This window comes from Sorghum bicolor, chromosome 2, assembly GCF_000003195.3.
Source record: "Sorghum bicolor cultivar BTx623 chromosome 2, Sorghum_bicolor_NCBIv3, whole genome shotgun sequence".
Lineage (NCBI taxonomy): Eukaryota > Viridiplantae > Streptophyta > Magnoliopsida > Poales > Poaceae > Sorghum > Sorghum bicolor.
In genome coordinates, this window is record NC_012871.2 from 58,875,103 (window position 1) to 58,889,132 (window position 14,030).

Genomic DNA, 14,030 nt, shown 5'->3' on the forward strand with positions numbered 1-14,030 from the left:
TTTTCAAGGACAGACCTAACTTTGTTTTATTACAAAAAAAAAACAAAACAAAGGGCTCCAATTTTCACTGGCTGCTGGCGAGGCAAATTTTGGTATGGCTCGCGAGTGGCCATAACCAAACACACGCCCCACTCAAAAACGAAGGTGGATTGTTTCAAAAAAAAAAAACAGAAGGTGGACGAAGAGGGTATTACCACGACGTGGTACCGCGATGGTGTCTGAAACATAAATGGCATGCACATGCTAAAACCCCACCTGTTAACCGACCCGGATAGGTATGCCATATCAGATTACCAGTATCATATGTTAATTACAGCAAAACACACATTCTTTTGTTTTGGCAAGTCCTTAGGGCCGGGATGCGAATAGCCCAACACAAAGTACACATGTCCAGCGCTTATTAGAGAAGACGAGTAGTTTGCATAATACAGCATGATGATGCAGTCTCCCCAACCTGAATCACACTTCTGGATCAGTTCTTCCTTCCTTCGCAGAGGATAAAGTGATACCCATGCCTGCACAGAAAACAGTGTCTTAGTAAGCAGCTGATAAAAGATGAGATACAATCAGGAGCCTTAATGAAGACGATATTTTCAAGAGCATTCAGTGTTTTCCATATTTTCAAGCAGCGTAAGAGCCTATTTTCAAGTCCAAAGGAAAAATGCAGCATTGATGACCAGGACTTGTGCCATGGGCACTACTGCCAGGATATTCAATAGGCAAACAATGGAAGAAAAACAGTGACAAAGGCATACGTGGACTTGAATGGTGCGCTACAAGCTCCCACAGGTGTGTTGAAAGCAACCTCCTGGAAAGGGCCAGCCATCTTGCCACGCGGAAACCAACCAAGATCTCCACCTTTCTTCCCTGATGGGCATTCAGAATACTCTTGTGCTACCTGTAGTTTGAAAAAGAAAGAAAGGACGTATTATCATTTTGGTATCTAATGGTATAAAAACTTCTGAGAAAATCTTCAACAAAGTAGTCAGTCAGATTGTAAATAGAAGAACAGATTTTAAGTCCAGTAACATATATGATGTCAACAACCGGAAGTTGATGTCACATGCACCCCACTAAATAGTAGCTACAAGCATGCTCCAAGCAGATCTCAAACTGAATCATAAGTTCATCAACCTTTGAATGGGGAACATTCACTATTGGCTATTTTCAGTACTCTATGCAATTCCAATCTCCAATTGGGCTTCCCAAGGTTCACGAGCCGAGCAAATTTCAATTAGTGTTTACACCAGAACTGGCATTCCTAATTCCAAGAGAATAGTAAAATGCATGTGACGTAATAGCCTCCTAAACAGAATCGCTACAAAATACCCTTTGCACTGCAACTTTCTCATTGCCCTTGCACATAAACACAGATTTCCAAAGCCTTGTAGGAACAAGAACATAAAACTAATTTACAGTGATCTAGCTATAACTTGCCTTTGCTCCTTTCCAAGCAAAAGCTATTATGATAGTTCATCATTTGGAGAGCAGTACCCAGACTAGTTCCCAGTCAGAAAATGACTAAGCCAACAGCCAAGTATACCCATTCCATTCTGAAATATAACTGTATCAGAGTTTGCTCTAAGTCAAACTATACTATATTTGATCAAACTTATGGAAAAGAAGAATAATATTTACAACATGAAATAGCATCATTGGGTATATTGTGAAATGTAATTTCATAAATTACATTTTTGATGTGGTAGATGTTAATCTTCTTCTCTATAAACTTGGTCAAACTTAGCATAGTTTGACTTAGGACAAACTCGGATACCTTATATTTTAGGACAGAGGTAGTATGTTGCCAACCCCAATAAAATCACCTAAAACCTTTCATCAATACAATAACATACATGCATCATTTAGATGCCAGCAAAAGCACCCCACCTTTAACTAATCACTGCCCATACACAATGTCTATTCTCTGCAGTTGCCATGAAACGAATGGACTTACAACAGTCAGGATCCTTATCAAAGTGCAGCCAAAGATCATCAACTCATTCAAAATGACAGGAAACTATCAGTGAATGAAAACAGTGATGCAGACAGTTAACTGTGCCTCGTGAATAAGTACAAGGGCTGTAATTAATAATGTTATTAAATGTAAAACTCCCAAAGTCACAAAATAACGAAGTCTAGTCAGTATCAATGTGCATAGTCACTCACTACCCTTTTCATCTAAGCAAAGTAGGAAACCTAACTATTCTTGAGCCTAGTTGAGTGAGCAGTGCCCATCATAAGGCCCTTACCTTAGCAAACTCAGCAGGAGGGACTTTGTCCCCATTGTCCAGCCATCCATCCTGCAACTTCTTATAAGCTTCATTGATCTTTCCCTGCTTCTCACACAATACGTGCCTAGCTGCAGATGTAGGACAGCATAATCATCAATCAGGTTTTGTTTGTTTACTTCCAACTGAAAACCACATAATAACTAACGGCAACGCTAATTGCAACTCAATTTCACGAGAAAATGGCTATTATAGGACTCCAATCGTTGTGGCTTCTCTCAAATAGGACTCCAAATATTTGTTTCTCCCAAATAGGACTCTAAACACTGTTTGTAAGCTCTAATGACATTTTAATACAATTAACTATGTTTTAAGTCCTCAAATATATGTATTTGGCCATGACATGACTCTTTTACCCCTGGGCTTTATTAACGTTGTCTGGCTGCCGCTCGCTGGCCGCTCCCTGGCCGTGGTCATGGCTGTCGGCTCCCTGGCCGCTCCCTGGCCGTGGCCATGGCCTGGGCTGGCTGGTCTGCATGGGCGGCGCTAGGGGTATGCCCCTGTATTCCATGAAATACCCATGATTTTTGTGATAAACACAAATATATGTATATATACACATATGTATAATCAGCATATATGTTAGTTTGTTGAATATTGCAAATATGTAGCCCATAAGAGCAACTCCAATAGTCTGGCTAAAATTAATTGTCAAATTCTATTGTTTAGCTATTTTGTCGAATAGAAAATTTCTAAAAAAAAGAAGAGATCTACAACAATCTTGTTATTTTACAAAGTCTTATAGTTAGCGTCTGTAATAAGCTATATATAGTCACCGAAAATCAAGAGAAAGCCAACTTCCTATTTTTACAAAATTAGATAGCATATTACTTGGAGTCTACTTTTTGCTATACAAATTCTGAAAAAGCATAAACAACAAGAATAGTTAAACTCTTAAAGTTGCTCTAAGCCTAGTAGAACAACGTCAACTTGTAGCGGCAGCTCATGAACTCATCCGAAAGAAACTACATCGACAGTATTTCTCTAGCGGCGGCGGCGGTCAGTGGTCTGTAGGCTTTCTCATATACGCCCCCCTCCCCCTCAACGCCTTTCTCATATACCATGAACACAAAAATCTCACATTTACTTTTTATTCTTTAAAGTAAAAATTGAAGGTTTCGTTTTTTTTTGTCGCGTTCTGATTTTTTTTTAAAATGTTGCATTGTGTTCTTGTAATATAGATAAAGAATTTATATATACTTTGATTATTACCAGGAGCGACACTAGGCTCACTTTGCCTGATGCCTTGTTACCAGGATAAACAAATATTTTATCTAGCATATATTTTAAGAAAGTTATATGTACTGCTTGAGCTGTGTACCAGGATCAAATTTGTAGTGATTTTGTCCCCTATCACTATTGCACATATACATTGAAAATTTTTTATACGTGGAATACCCAGCTGTGAAATCCTGGCTCCGCCACTGCTGGTCTGGCCCTGCTCCCTGGCCGTGGGCATGGCCTAGGCTGGCTGGCCACCGCCTGGCCATTGGGCCATGGAGCCATGTACAGCTTCCTAAAAAAAACCCTCCAGCATGTACAGTATGCTACGTCCATGGCCGAGGGGAGGAAGAAGGCCGGCGGCCTGAGTCTAGCCGCGGTCTGGCAGCGGCCTGAGTAGACGAGGAGACTAACGAGGCAGATAAATCGTTGCTCGTACAGTCACACATGCAAGGGCAATAAGGTCAAATACGAAAATATATGTATTTGGGAGATGAGAAAAAATAGTTAATTGTATTGAAATGTCATAAGAGCTTACAAACAATGTTTAGAGTCCTATTTAAGAGAAACAAATGTTTAGAGTCCTATTTGAGAGTCATTTTCTCTTCACGACATATCCTATAAAACGAGAATCACAGTCAGTTACGTTAGGGATTGCCCATCCTACTGAAGACCTGAGGCACCTCCCAAAAACGTGAGATCTGACCGTAACCCCGCAAGCTTTCCTCGCGCGCAATACATCCAGGCCAACGGAGAAGGAACGGTACCTTTGACGTAGGTGCAGGTGCCGAGTCCGTCAGCGGACTTGCCGCCCTTGCCCTTGCCTCCCTTGCCGCCGCCGTCGTCACCGCCGGAGGAGCCGGCCGCCTGCTTGCCCTTCCCCTTGGCGTCCTTCCCCTTGGCGTCCTTCGGCTTGGAGTCCTTCCCCATCGCTGCAAGTGCAACTGCACAAGGTGGGTGGATCGGATTGGACAGGCCAAAACCCTACTTCCAAGTAAGATTTGGCTCAGATACGACGACTGACGACGACGACGGGAGGAGGACGACGAAGATAGAGCATATCTTCTTTTTTTTGCCCCCTTTGTGATGTAAAAGGCCTTATTGGGCCGAATTAGTGGCCCGGCTCTTCTAATCGGATACATTGGGCTGAAATTGGACGACTGATCTCTTCCTCTCCATTTTGAAAAGCCCATTAGTGCCATGGTACTATAGTCCGACTGTGGAGAAATAATTGGTTGGGACAGAGAAATTTTCTGCACTCAGAACTGCACAGGGTGGAGCCTAGTTCTGGTTCAGATTCAAAAATATTTTGAATTTTATAAATATAGCATTTTCATTTGTATTTGACAATTATTGTCTAATAATGGACTAACTAGATTCAAAAGATTCGTCTCGCAAATTACAGACAAACTGTACAATTAGTTTATTCTTTTATTTATATTTAATGCTCCATACATGCGCCGCAAGATTTGATGTGGCGGGAATCTTAAAAAAGTTTTTAGATTTTGTGGGAACTAAACAAGGCCTAGTATTGAAAGTCCAGGTTTTTTTGTTATCTATGTGAATGCACCCCGTTCGTTTGACTAATAAGCCATGAAGTATTTGTTGTGAGAGAAAAACACTGTTGAATGGCTGACATATTCGGCTGATAAGCTCAAGCAAACAAGCTTGGAAACACGTCCACATTTTCCACCTAATCGATGGTTGTTTGGCTGCATTGCGCGGACAATCCAAATTTTCACCATAATCCACAATAATACGTGTGGATTGAGGTGAATACCAAGTGTATCCAAATAAGTTCAAGAGGGAAAGAACACTTCACAACGTTCTTCTTCCCCTACTGTTTTATCTTGACATCACAGGCGGATTCAGCACCTGAACGTGGTGGTCTCAAGTCCCCCCTGCCTGAGAACCCTGTGTGCTTGAGATTCCTCATTTCCTCAGGCCTACAAACAAATATCAACTGGCACAAAAAAGGAATCAATAATCAGCTTAACTATGTACTACTACCAACTTCTAGGCTTCTAATGGCTGCTGCAAACACGCATGCAGTCATGCAGACTAATTAACCTGCATCAACTTTGCAAGACTCAAGCAGCAGCACTTAACCTGACTCTTGGTAGCTTGTAGTTTGGTAGACCTGTCTCCATCCCAGAAAAATGCCGTCTCCTTCGAACAAATCTTAGGCCCCCTCACCTATAATTTTTTCGTCCATCTCATCGAATCTTTGGACATATGTATGGAACATTAAATATACATAAAAAAATAAACTAATTACACAGTTTGATTGAAAAACGTGAGACGAATCTTTTAAGCCTAGTTACTCCATGATTAGCTACAGTAACTCACATGTGCTAATGATAGATTAATTATGTTTAATGGATTTGTCTTATAGTTTCCTAATGAGTTATGTAATTTGTTTTTTTATTAGTTTCTAAAAAACTTTCCGGACATCCTTCCGACACATCCGATGTGACACCCAAACAATTTTCATCTCCAATCGAGCCAACATTCCGGGGCCTTATGAGGGTGCGCTACTACTCGAAGAAGCTGGGTCGGAAATATTCTGACGCCAGCCGCGATCTAACGAGATCTCACCTCTCGTAATCTGACCGCGCCGCAGGACGGAAGGCGGCCGGGGACGATGAACCTCGCCTGCCTGGCGCTGGACGGCTCCGGGATTTATCAAAAGCCGGCAGCCGCCGCCGTGTCCCCTGAACCACTGTGCAGCGGTCAGGCCGGACTCGCTTGGCCCAATTGAACGCCGCCATGTCCTTGGAGGCTTGGCTTTCTGACCGGGGCAGGTCATTTTTCTATGGGGAGTGAGAATGATTAGCCATGATTAAGTACACTTAACTCGAGCTCAGAGATTCTATGCAAATTAACCAAGCAACCTGCTTGTAAAGAATCGTCAAGTGGCCTGCACAGATGCACTATCTAGCTATTAGCTAGGCCTTGTTTAGTTCCAAAAAAATTTTACAAAATTTTTAAGATTCTCCGTCACATCGAATCTTTAGACACATGCATGAAGTATTAAATATAGACAAAAATAGAAACTAATTACACAGTTTGGTCGAAATTGACGAGACGAATCTTTTGAGCCTAGTTAGTACATGATTGGATAATATTTGTCAAATACAAACGAAAAAGCTACAGTGTCGATTTTGCAAAATATTTTGAAACTAAACAAGACCCTAGTTTAAGGAAGGGTAATTAGACAGCTAACTAATGCATGGACTGGTGGTTGTGCCGTGCAAGCCTCTCAGGTGCCCCGTGCCTGCCAGGAAGAAGGGTCTTGCAGCATGCTTTGTTTGTTTCATTTGATGGCGACGATCGTACACGTGTTTATCCAACCTTCTCTTGGTCTAAAAAATTATGGCTGAAAATATTATTCACTGATTTGTTACGAGAAAAAAAATACTACAGAATATTACAAATTCGGAAGATTTTAAAACGAACAGCGCCATGATCGACTGGCGAGTGGCGACAAAACTCACTGGCAGAATTTTGGCTACGCGCCTATCGATGGAAGCCTAGGCCTTGTTTAGTTTCCAAAAACTACCAAAAATTTTCAAGATTCTCTGTCACATCGAATCTTACAACAAATGCATGAAGCATTAAATATGAATAAAAATAAAAACTAATTACACAGTTTACCTGTAAATCGCGAGAAGAATCTTTTGATCCTAGTTAGTCTATGATTGGACAATATTTGCCACAAACAAACGAAAGTGCTACAGTACCCGAATCCAAATTTTTTTGCAAACTGAACAAGGCCCTAGTAATGCCAAATGATAAGAGGTTCTTAATTATGCATGTGTGTACGATGCAGGCATCCAGTATGGTCGGTCGCCATTATTAGTACGTCGAAAGAAGTGTCATGCATAAAGAGAGTTAACAACTCAAAAATAAAAACGTAGAGCATGCATGCTAAATATGTTAATCAGCATGCAGAAGTTTCGCCTAAATTCGATCATGTGTGCCCGCTTGCCAAAAACAAAAAGAGTAGCTAGGTACAGTACCTAGTTAAACTCTCCATCTGCTACTTCTTTTTTCCCCTGCAATCCCCATGCTGCATATATATGAGCACAAAACTTCTTTTTGGTACATTGCAGACTTGCAGTGAGGTAATACTCACAACGTTTTCTTGGGCATCCTATAAGCATGTTTGATTGTTTGAAAAATCATAACTGAAAATACTACTCCCTCCATTCCAAATTGTAAGTCATTTCAAGAATCTTGGAGAGTCAAACTTTTCTAAGTTTGACCAAATTTATATTATAAAATAATTATTATTATGGTACTAACTAAGTACCATTAGATTCTTTCTTAATTATATTTTTATAGTATACTCACTTTATGTTACAAATCTTAGTATTTTTCTCTATAATTTTGGTCAAACGTGAAAATGCTTTGACTCTCTAAGATTCTTGGAATGACTTACAATTTGGGATGGAGGGAGTATTTGCTAATTTATTGTGAGAGCAAAACGCTGCTGGCTGACAGAAAAAAGTACGGATTATAAGGCAATCGAACTGAGCTTATACATTTTCTTTAGGCGCATGTGTGCATTATTTGTCAGAAATGCGTGGAATGAAAATCAGAGATCGGATGAGTGATTCAATTCACTCCCAATCCCATTTTAATTTAATGCAAATTTGAAAGGTCGAGCTTATATATGCCACTATGTAGATAATTGTAATAAGCATATTCTGGATTCGGCCCGGAAGAAACTTAGTGACAAAATGCATTACACATGTGAATTTTTTATACTACCCCATCCATTCCAAAAATTATAATTAAGATGTTTTGTTTTTTTAAGATGTGTAGCTTTTGCTATGCGCTTAATATATACTATGCCTACATGGGCGGATACACGGGTATTCCTGCTATTCCCAGGAATACCCAACTTTTTTATGCACTAAGTATATATAGGTATATTTATATATATGTATATCAAATATATTAGCATTTCTATATTTAGAAAATAAAATTTCTCTCTCATTCTTTTTAATCTATCATTGTATTCATTTTTCTACACAGATTCTATGTTAGCTCTATTACCGAAATTATTTTATTTTGTTGTTTCTGCAAATGAGAACCTAATTATTTATCTTCAAACCACATACATATTGACTCATGCCACCAAATATTAGTACAAATCATATCTTGTTTCTAAACTCTTTTCCAAGATAAATCGAAATATGCACATAGCAGCATGTATAATAAAAGTATTTTTTTCATGTGAGTGAACGAGGCATGAGTGGGAGACAATTCCATAATCCTCATTCCTAAATCTCTAACCCTACCTGACCAGGCATGACGTGGTGGCGGCACTGCTGGTTCCCAGTGTTCTAAGCTCCTGGCAGCGCGGGACATATAGCGCGGGCGCGACCTCTATCTCTATGCTATGCCTACATGGCGACTGACGAGGGCCTACATCGGTTAGGTTAGAGGCAACAGCTAAGTGACGACTCACCAAACACTAGCAAGGAAATAACCAAGACTCAAATCCTGGCTCCGCCACTGTATGCCTAGATACATAGTATTAAAAACCAATGTATCTTGAAAAACTCAAGACGCCTTACTATTTAGAACATGGATATTAATGAAAACAGTGATTTAAGTTAGCGTGTGTTCTCCTAATCCTGCTCCACCACTATTAACCACGCTAATGCGGCTGTTTCTATTTATTCTATATGTAGTATATATAGCTCTGAAACAAAAGGTCAACTCTGTAAAATCTTGGGACACGTCCTGTCCATAATTCACTTATATAGTGATTTGGGGGGGGGGGGGGGGGTTGACAATTTACTTGTTCTTTTGTCTCAGATGTGGAATACATGAGTGAGCGGTAATTGTTATATTGAACTGTGCTAATCGATCAGAATTTAAATCTAAGACCTCTGGTCATGATATATTCCATATTAATAAGGATTGTATGCATCAATTATTGGTTTTACGTAACCTTTAAACTAATAGACAATCCATTTATACTTTAACAATAAGGACTTTAATATACTGTGGTTAGCGAGAATCTATGACAGCATAATTTGCCCGTGACTTCTAGCGGATCTCTTTTTTATTTTATTTAGCCATCTTTGAACGAGTCTCACGCTCTCATTAAGTCTCTAACTAGACGGTGCGTCGTGAAGTGACGCAAGTTGAGGTTTAAGAAACGTTTCAAAAAGGTGATGACAGCAGAATTAGCTGCAGTGTTATCTTAATCCTCAGCTCAAAAGAAAGAAGCAAGCGGTAACAAAAAATCTGAAAATGATGATAACTGCATACTGAAGTGGCCATCAGGATCCAAATAAGTCTCACCAGCTTGTTTCAAGATTTCTTTTATAAGCAAAAAAGTCAGAACATGACAACGTTTCCTACAGATATATAAATCTTATTTCTGAACGTAGATATTTAAATCCCATTGAGAACTGATGCTTTGTTTGATGCCCAAATTTAATAAGTCTCACCATCCAGCTTGTTTCATTTTTTTAGGAAAAACACACTAGGCCAACCTCTCTCCGCCTACATATACGATGTTTACTACGGATATTTGAAAACTGATGCTTCTTGATTCCCCTCTGAGATACACTTTCAGAGTCCAACCTTGGTATTTATATGCTTTATTACAGTAATCTATACTTTGTGTCAGCATCGACTAGTTGAAACTTGTCAAACAAGAATTTGTCGATGTTACTGGCTGCTGAATTTTAATATATCATGTTACTTTAGAGAGAAGGCAATGGCCAGGAACGTAGAAATGGTTGTGGCACTGTAGACGATCCTTGCTATATGACAGTACAAAGAAGACACACACATCAGTGACATTAAAATATGAAGAGTCGCAATTGTAAGAGATGCGCATATACCATGTGTCCCTATCGAGTTTGCCTAGGGCCACATAACAACAAGATGTGTCACTAATGTTCTAGGAATAAAAGATTCATGTACTTGAGACATGTCCCTAATGTTTTGAGAGACGCTGGTCTTACATACCGTCTTTCAAAGGTAGCACACAGAGAGCATAAATTTTGACCACATCTCTCATCTCTAGTATGCTTCAGAGACGGGCAATGTTCTATAGACACGTGAACTTTCTACATGTCTCTAATGTGCAATTAGCATCAGGGACGTGTTGTTCACACCTTGTCAATAGTATGCATCCTTGTATCAGAGATATGTTAAGTTAATATGTGTCTCTAGCTACATGATCCACGGAATTGATGTTGTTCTATTACTTAGTCTCTAACCGGTCACGTGCGCTTGTGGCTAACTCACAGCTAAAAGCCCTAAGCTTGATTTTGGTAATTGAATAACAACCAGTGGACTAATGTTTCCAATAAGTTGTAATTAAGCTAGGATCAATAAGATGATGTGAAAGGATGAGGCAAGGCCTACATGGTGAATAGGCCTCTTAAAAACTTAAACTCGATTGTAGCGGTTAGTTGACTGTGGAGGTTCTATAGATTCCCATGGAACTTCCGCAGTACGAAAGTTGTGGACAAATCTACAAAGGTTCCATGTTTCCTAGTTGAAACTAATTAATGTAGCTCAAAATAAAAAGTGTAAATAACAAATTGATTTGAATACTAGTCTTCCTCGCGGTCTCAACTTCCCATAGCATCAAGTCCTTGTAGGTAGAACTCAACAGAAAAATAGATCGCGTGAAAACCCTAATATAGCAATTCAAATTAGAGGTGAGCTCAAAAAACAACAACAAGAGTCAAGATACAAGATTTACCCTGAGGTTCAGTGGAGCCACAAAGATTTGCCTATGTCCTCGTTGTTGAGGGAGATACAAAGGCTTGGAGTCTTTTTCAATCCCCACCTCTTCTCAAGCCAATCAACAAGTTCGAGCTTGAGGGTTTCCACTAGTTTCACAAGGGAAACACAAACTTCTCAGTGCTCAACCACAACCAATTATGAGCTCCCAAGCAACATGTAGCCATATAGGAGCCCAAACTCGAAGAGTAACGAACCCAAATCACAAGCTAGAAGGAGAACCAAGGTAGAAGGTTTACCATCACCCACAATGACTAAGCATTTTGAAGACATTTTCTCACCCCACTAGCAGATCCATCACCCACAAATGAGGCTCTAACCATGACAACCAACAATGACATTAAGAAGGAGAACATTAGTGAGGGCCTCTCTTCCATGACCAAAGATAATGGAGCACTACCGTGAACAACAATTGAGGGAGGGGCCTTCATAGGCAAGGCACAGTGACCAAAGGCGTCTCAATGGCCACCCTAAGGCTTGACAACAACGATATGAGCCAACTCTTAGTGGGAGTTTCATGTCACTGTTTTCAAGACTCCAATGTGTTGGAAACAATATAGATAAGTTTCATCCCCAACTCATTTCGTCCTATGGAACTTTTTATCATATCTCTCATCACCAATACTATGCCACATCAGCTTTTAATGCTCATAAAACTCTCATAAAATCTCCATTAAGATTGGCCCTAGGCCATAAACTGAGAGAATTCCTCACTCCCATACCAAATCAAGACAAAACATTGTCACTAAGGAAATCTATAACATAAGGATGACATAACCACATGGCCGTTGACAACATATACATCATATAACATGATGTGGAACTCATATATACACAAGAAACAGACGTACGTATAACGTACATAATACAATACAGCACGAATATATCCATATATGCATGCATCAAAACAATATGGTTACTACTATGCAACAACTCCATGCTGCTGATCTAGCCACATGATGGTTCACAACATGCCACTCATTAATTATGTGGTTGACATGTGGGACCTGATCAGCCCCATGTGTCTTGCTACACTGTACATTGCAGAGGCATGTAGAATCACAAGCCTGACGACCGACTTGCGTTTTCCTTTTGCCGAGTACATAATATGTGATCTTTCGAAAAAATAGTACATAATTTGTAGCACGGCATCAGAATTCAGAAGTCCTGAAGAAACGGAAAGGCCTCGTCGTAGTCGAGCAGCTGCGGTAGCAGATCAAAGCTGCTATCTGCGACCAGCTCGTCACGGAGTCGCAGAGCTGCTTCTGCTGAGCCTGAGGTCGATGCCGCCGCTACGGGTGGATAGGTTGACTCTGGATAGTTCATCCACAGCTCTTCATGGCCATGGCGGTTCAGCTGCAGCATGCTCTCTATTCCATGGAAATTAGTGTCACCCGGGACCATAGCAAGAGCAATATTGGAGAAGCAGTTCACGTGCTGATGATCCGAGTCGGAAGCTGCCGCCGCCGGCGCCGGCGTCTCGCCACCGCAGTCATCGACTGGCGGCGGCTGCATATGATCTTCGAGAGGAGGGTGAAGAACTGCCTCCTCCTGCTCCGGCTGGCTCGTTTCTCCTGGTGCCTTTTTCATGAACATCCTGCAAATCACCCACTCACTCTGCCAAAACAAAGAAGCATGTAAACAAGCAGAACATCACAGTCAACATATGCTTAGGAGGCGAATTCTAATCAGAGATCTAGATGCATGAGATGATGAGAGAGACAGAGCTGTACTTGGGCTCCTGCTGTTGCATGCACTACTGGAGATGTGTATCCATGGCCGTGGAGCAGGCGGTACTCGTGCATGATCCAGCTGGTCTTGTGGCCTGTAGGCGCGCGGCCGCGGTAGAAGACGAGCGTCTTCCTCACGCCGAGGGGACAGTCGTCGTCACCACGGCTGCTGCTGCTCCTGCTCGCCACCACCACCCTGTCCTTCCCGGTGGACTTCCAGTACCCGGCACGCGTGGCTCGGTTGGTCCTCAGGCCCGACGGGAACTTGACGCTCCTCCTGCAGAAGAAGTAGCCGACGCCGCCGCCGTCCTCTCCGCCCTCGGCCGGCAGCAGGTCCCAGGGCTCGGCCTTGTACAGGTCGACCTCACGGAGCGCGGCGGGGTCGAAGCCGGCGTCGGCCACCTTCGGAGCGAGGTAATGCGTGAGCAGCTCCTCGTCAGTCGGCCGGAACCGGAAGCCCGGCGGCAGCGGCCCGGGCGCGGCGCGTCGCCCGTCACCATCACCTTCCATCCTGAATCGTCCGTGAGGATCGGCGTCGAGCGGTCAGCGGGCAGAGAGTGCTCGGCTGCCGGTGCCGGTGGATGCGCCGGCGGTTTGTGGCGCGGTGGGGGAGTGATGATGGTGCGATCGAAGCAACCGATGGAGCGAACAATTTATAGTGGCAGGCCGCGTGCAGGGCAGCAACGACGACCTCAGGTCTCACGCGCGTATTTGGCAAATTGCGGCTGTGAGAAACGTTACTCCGTAGGGAGAGAGCCTGCTAGCTCTGCTGCTTGCTTATACGTACGCGTCGGCACACGTGTCGTGATGTACGTATTTGTATGTACTTACAAGCACGTAGTCGATCCACGTCGGTGCATATGTATGTTGCTCCTACAAGTAACATACTACGTCTGCATTGGTTTTTTTTTTTTTGATCGGTGCATGTATATGTTACTCCTACAAGTAACATATTACGCATTGCTTGTGGTTTTTTTAAAACGAATGCTTGTGGTTTTTTTAAGTT

The 14,030-nt window shown here is 41.9% G+C and overlaps 2 protein-coding genes across 2 annotated transcripts; both read right to left on the minus strand.

The window, feature by feature from the left end:
- LOC8060237 (peptidyl-prolyl cis-trans isomerase NIMA-interacting 4) lies at positions 225 to 4,569 on the minus strand. Its single transcript, XM_002462324.2, has 4 exons — positions 4,277 to 4,569; positions 2,250 to 2,359; positions 756 to 898; positions 225 to 515 (listed from the first exon to the last, which is right to left on the minus strand). The coding sequence occupies exons 1-4, from the start codon at positions 4,437 to 4,439 to the stop codon at positions 473 to 475; spliced, it is 459 nt and encodes a 152-aa protein (XP_002462369.1). The 5' UTR covers positions 4,440 to 4,569; the 3' UTR covers positions 225 to 472.
- Positions 12,453 to 13,534, minus strand: LOC8060238 (NAC domain-containing protein 92). Its single transcript, XM_002462325.1, has 2 exons — positions 13,028 to 13,534; positions 12,453 to 12,911 (listed from the first exon to the last, which is right to left on the minus strand). Exons 1-2 carry the CDS (start codon positions 13,532 to 13,534, stop codon positions 12,453 to 12,455), a joined length of 966 nt encoding a protein of 321 aa, XP_002462370.1.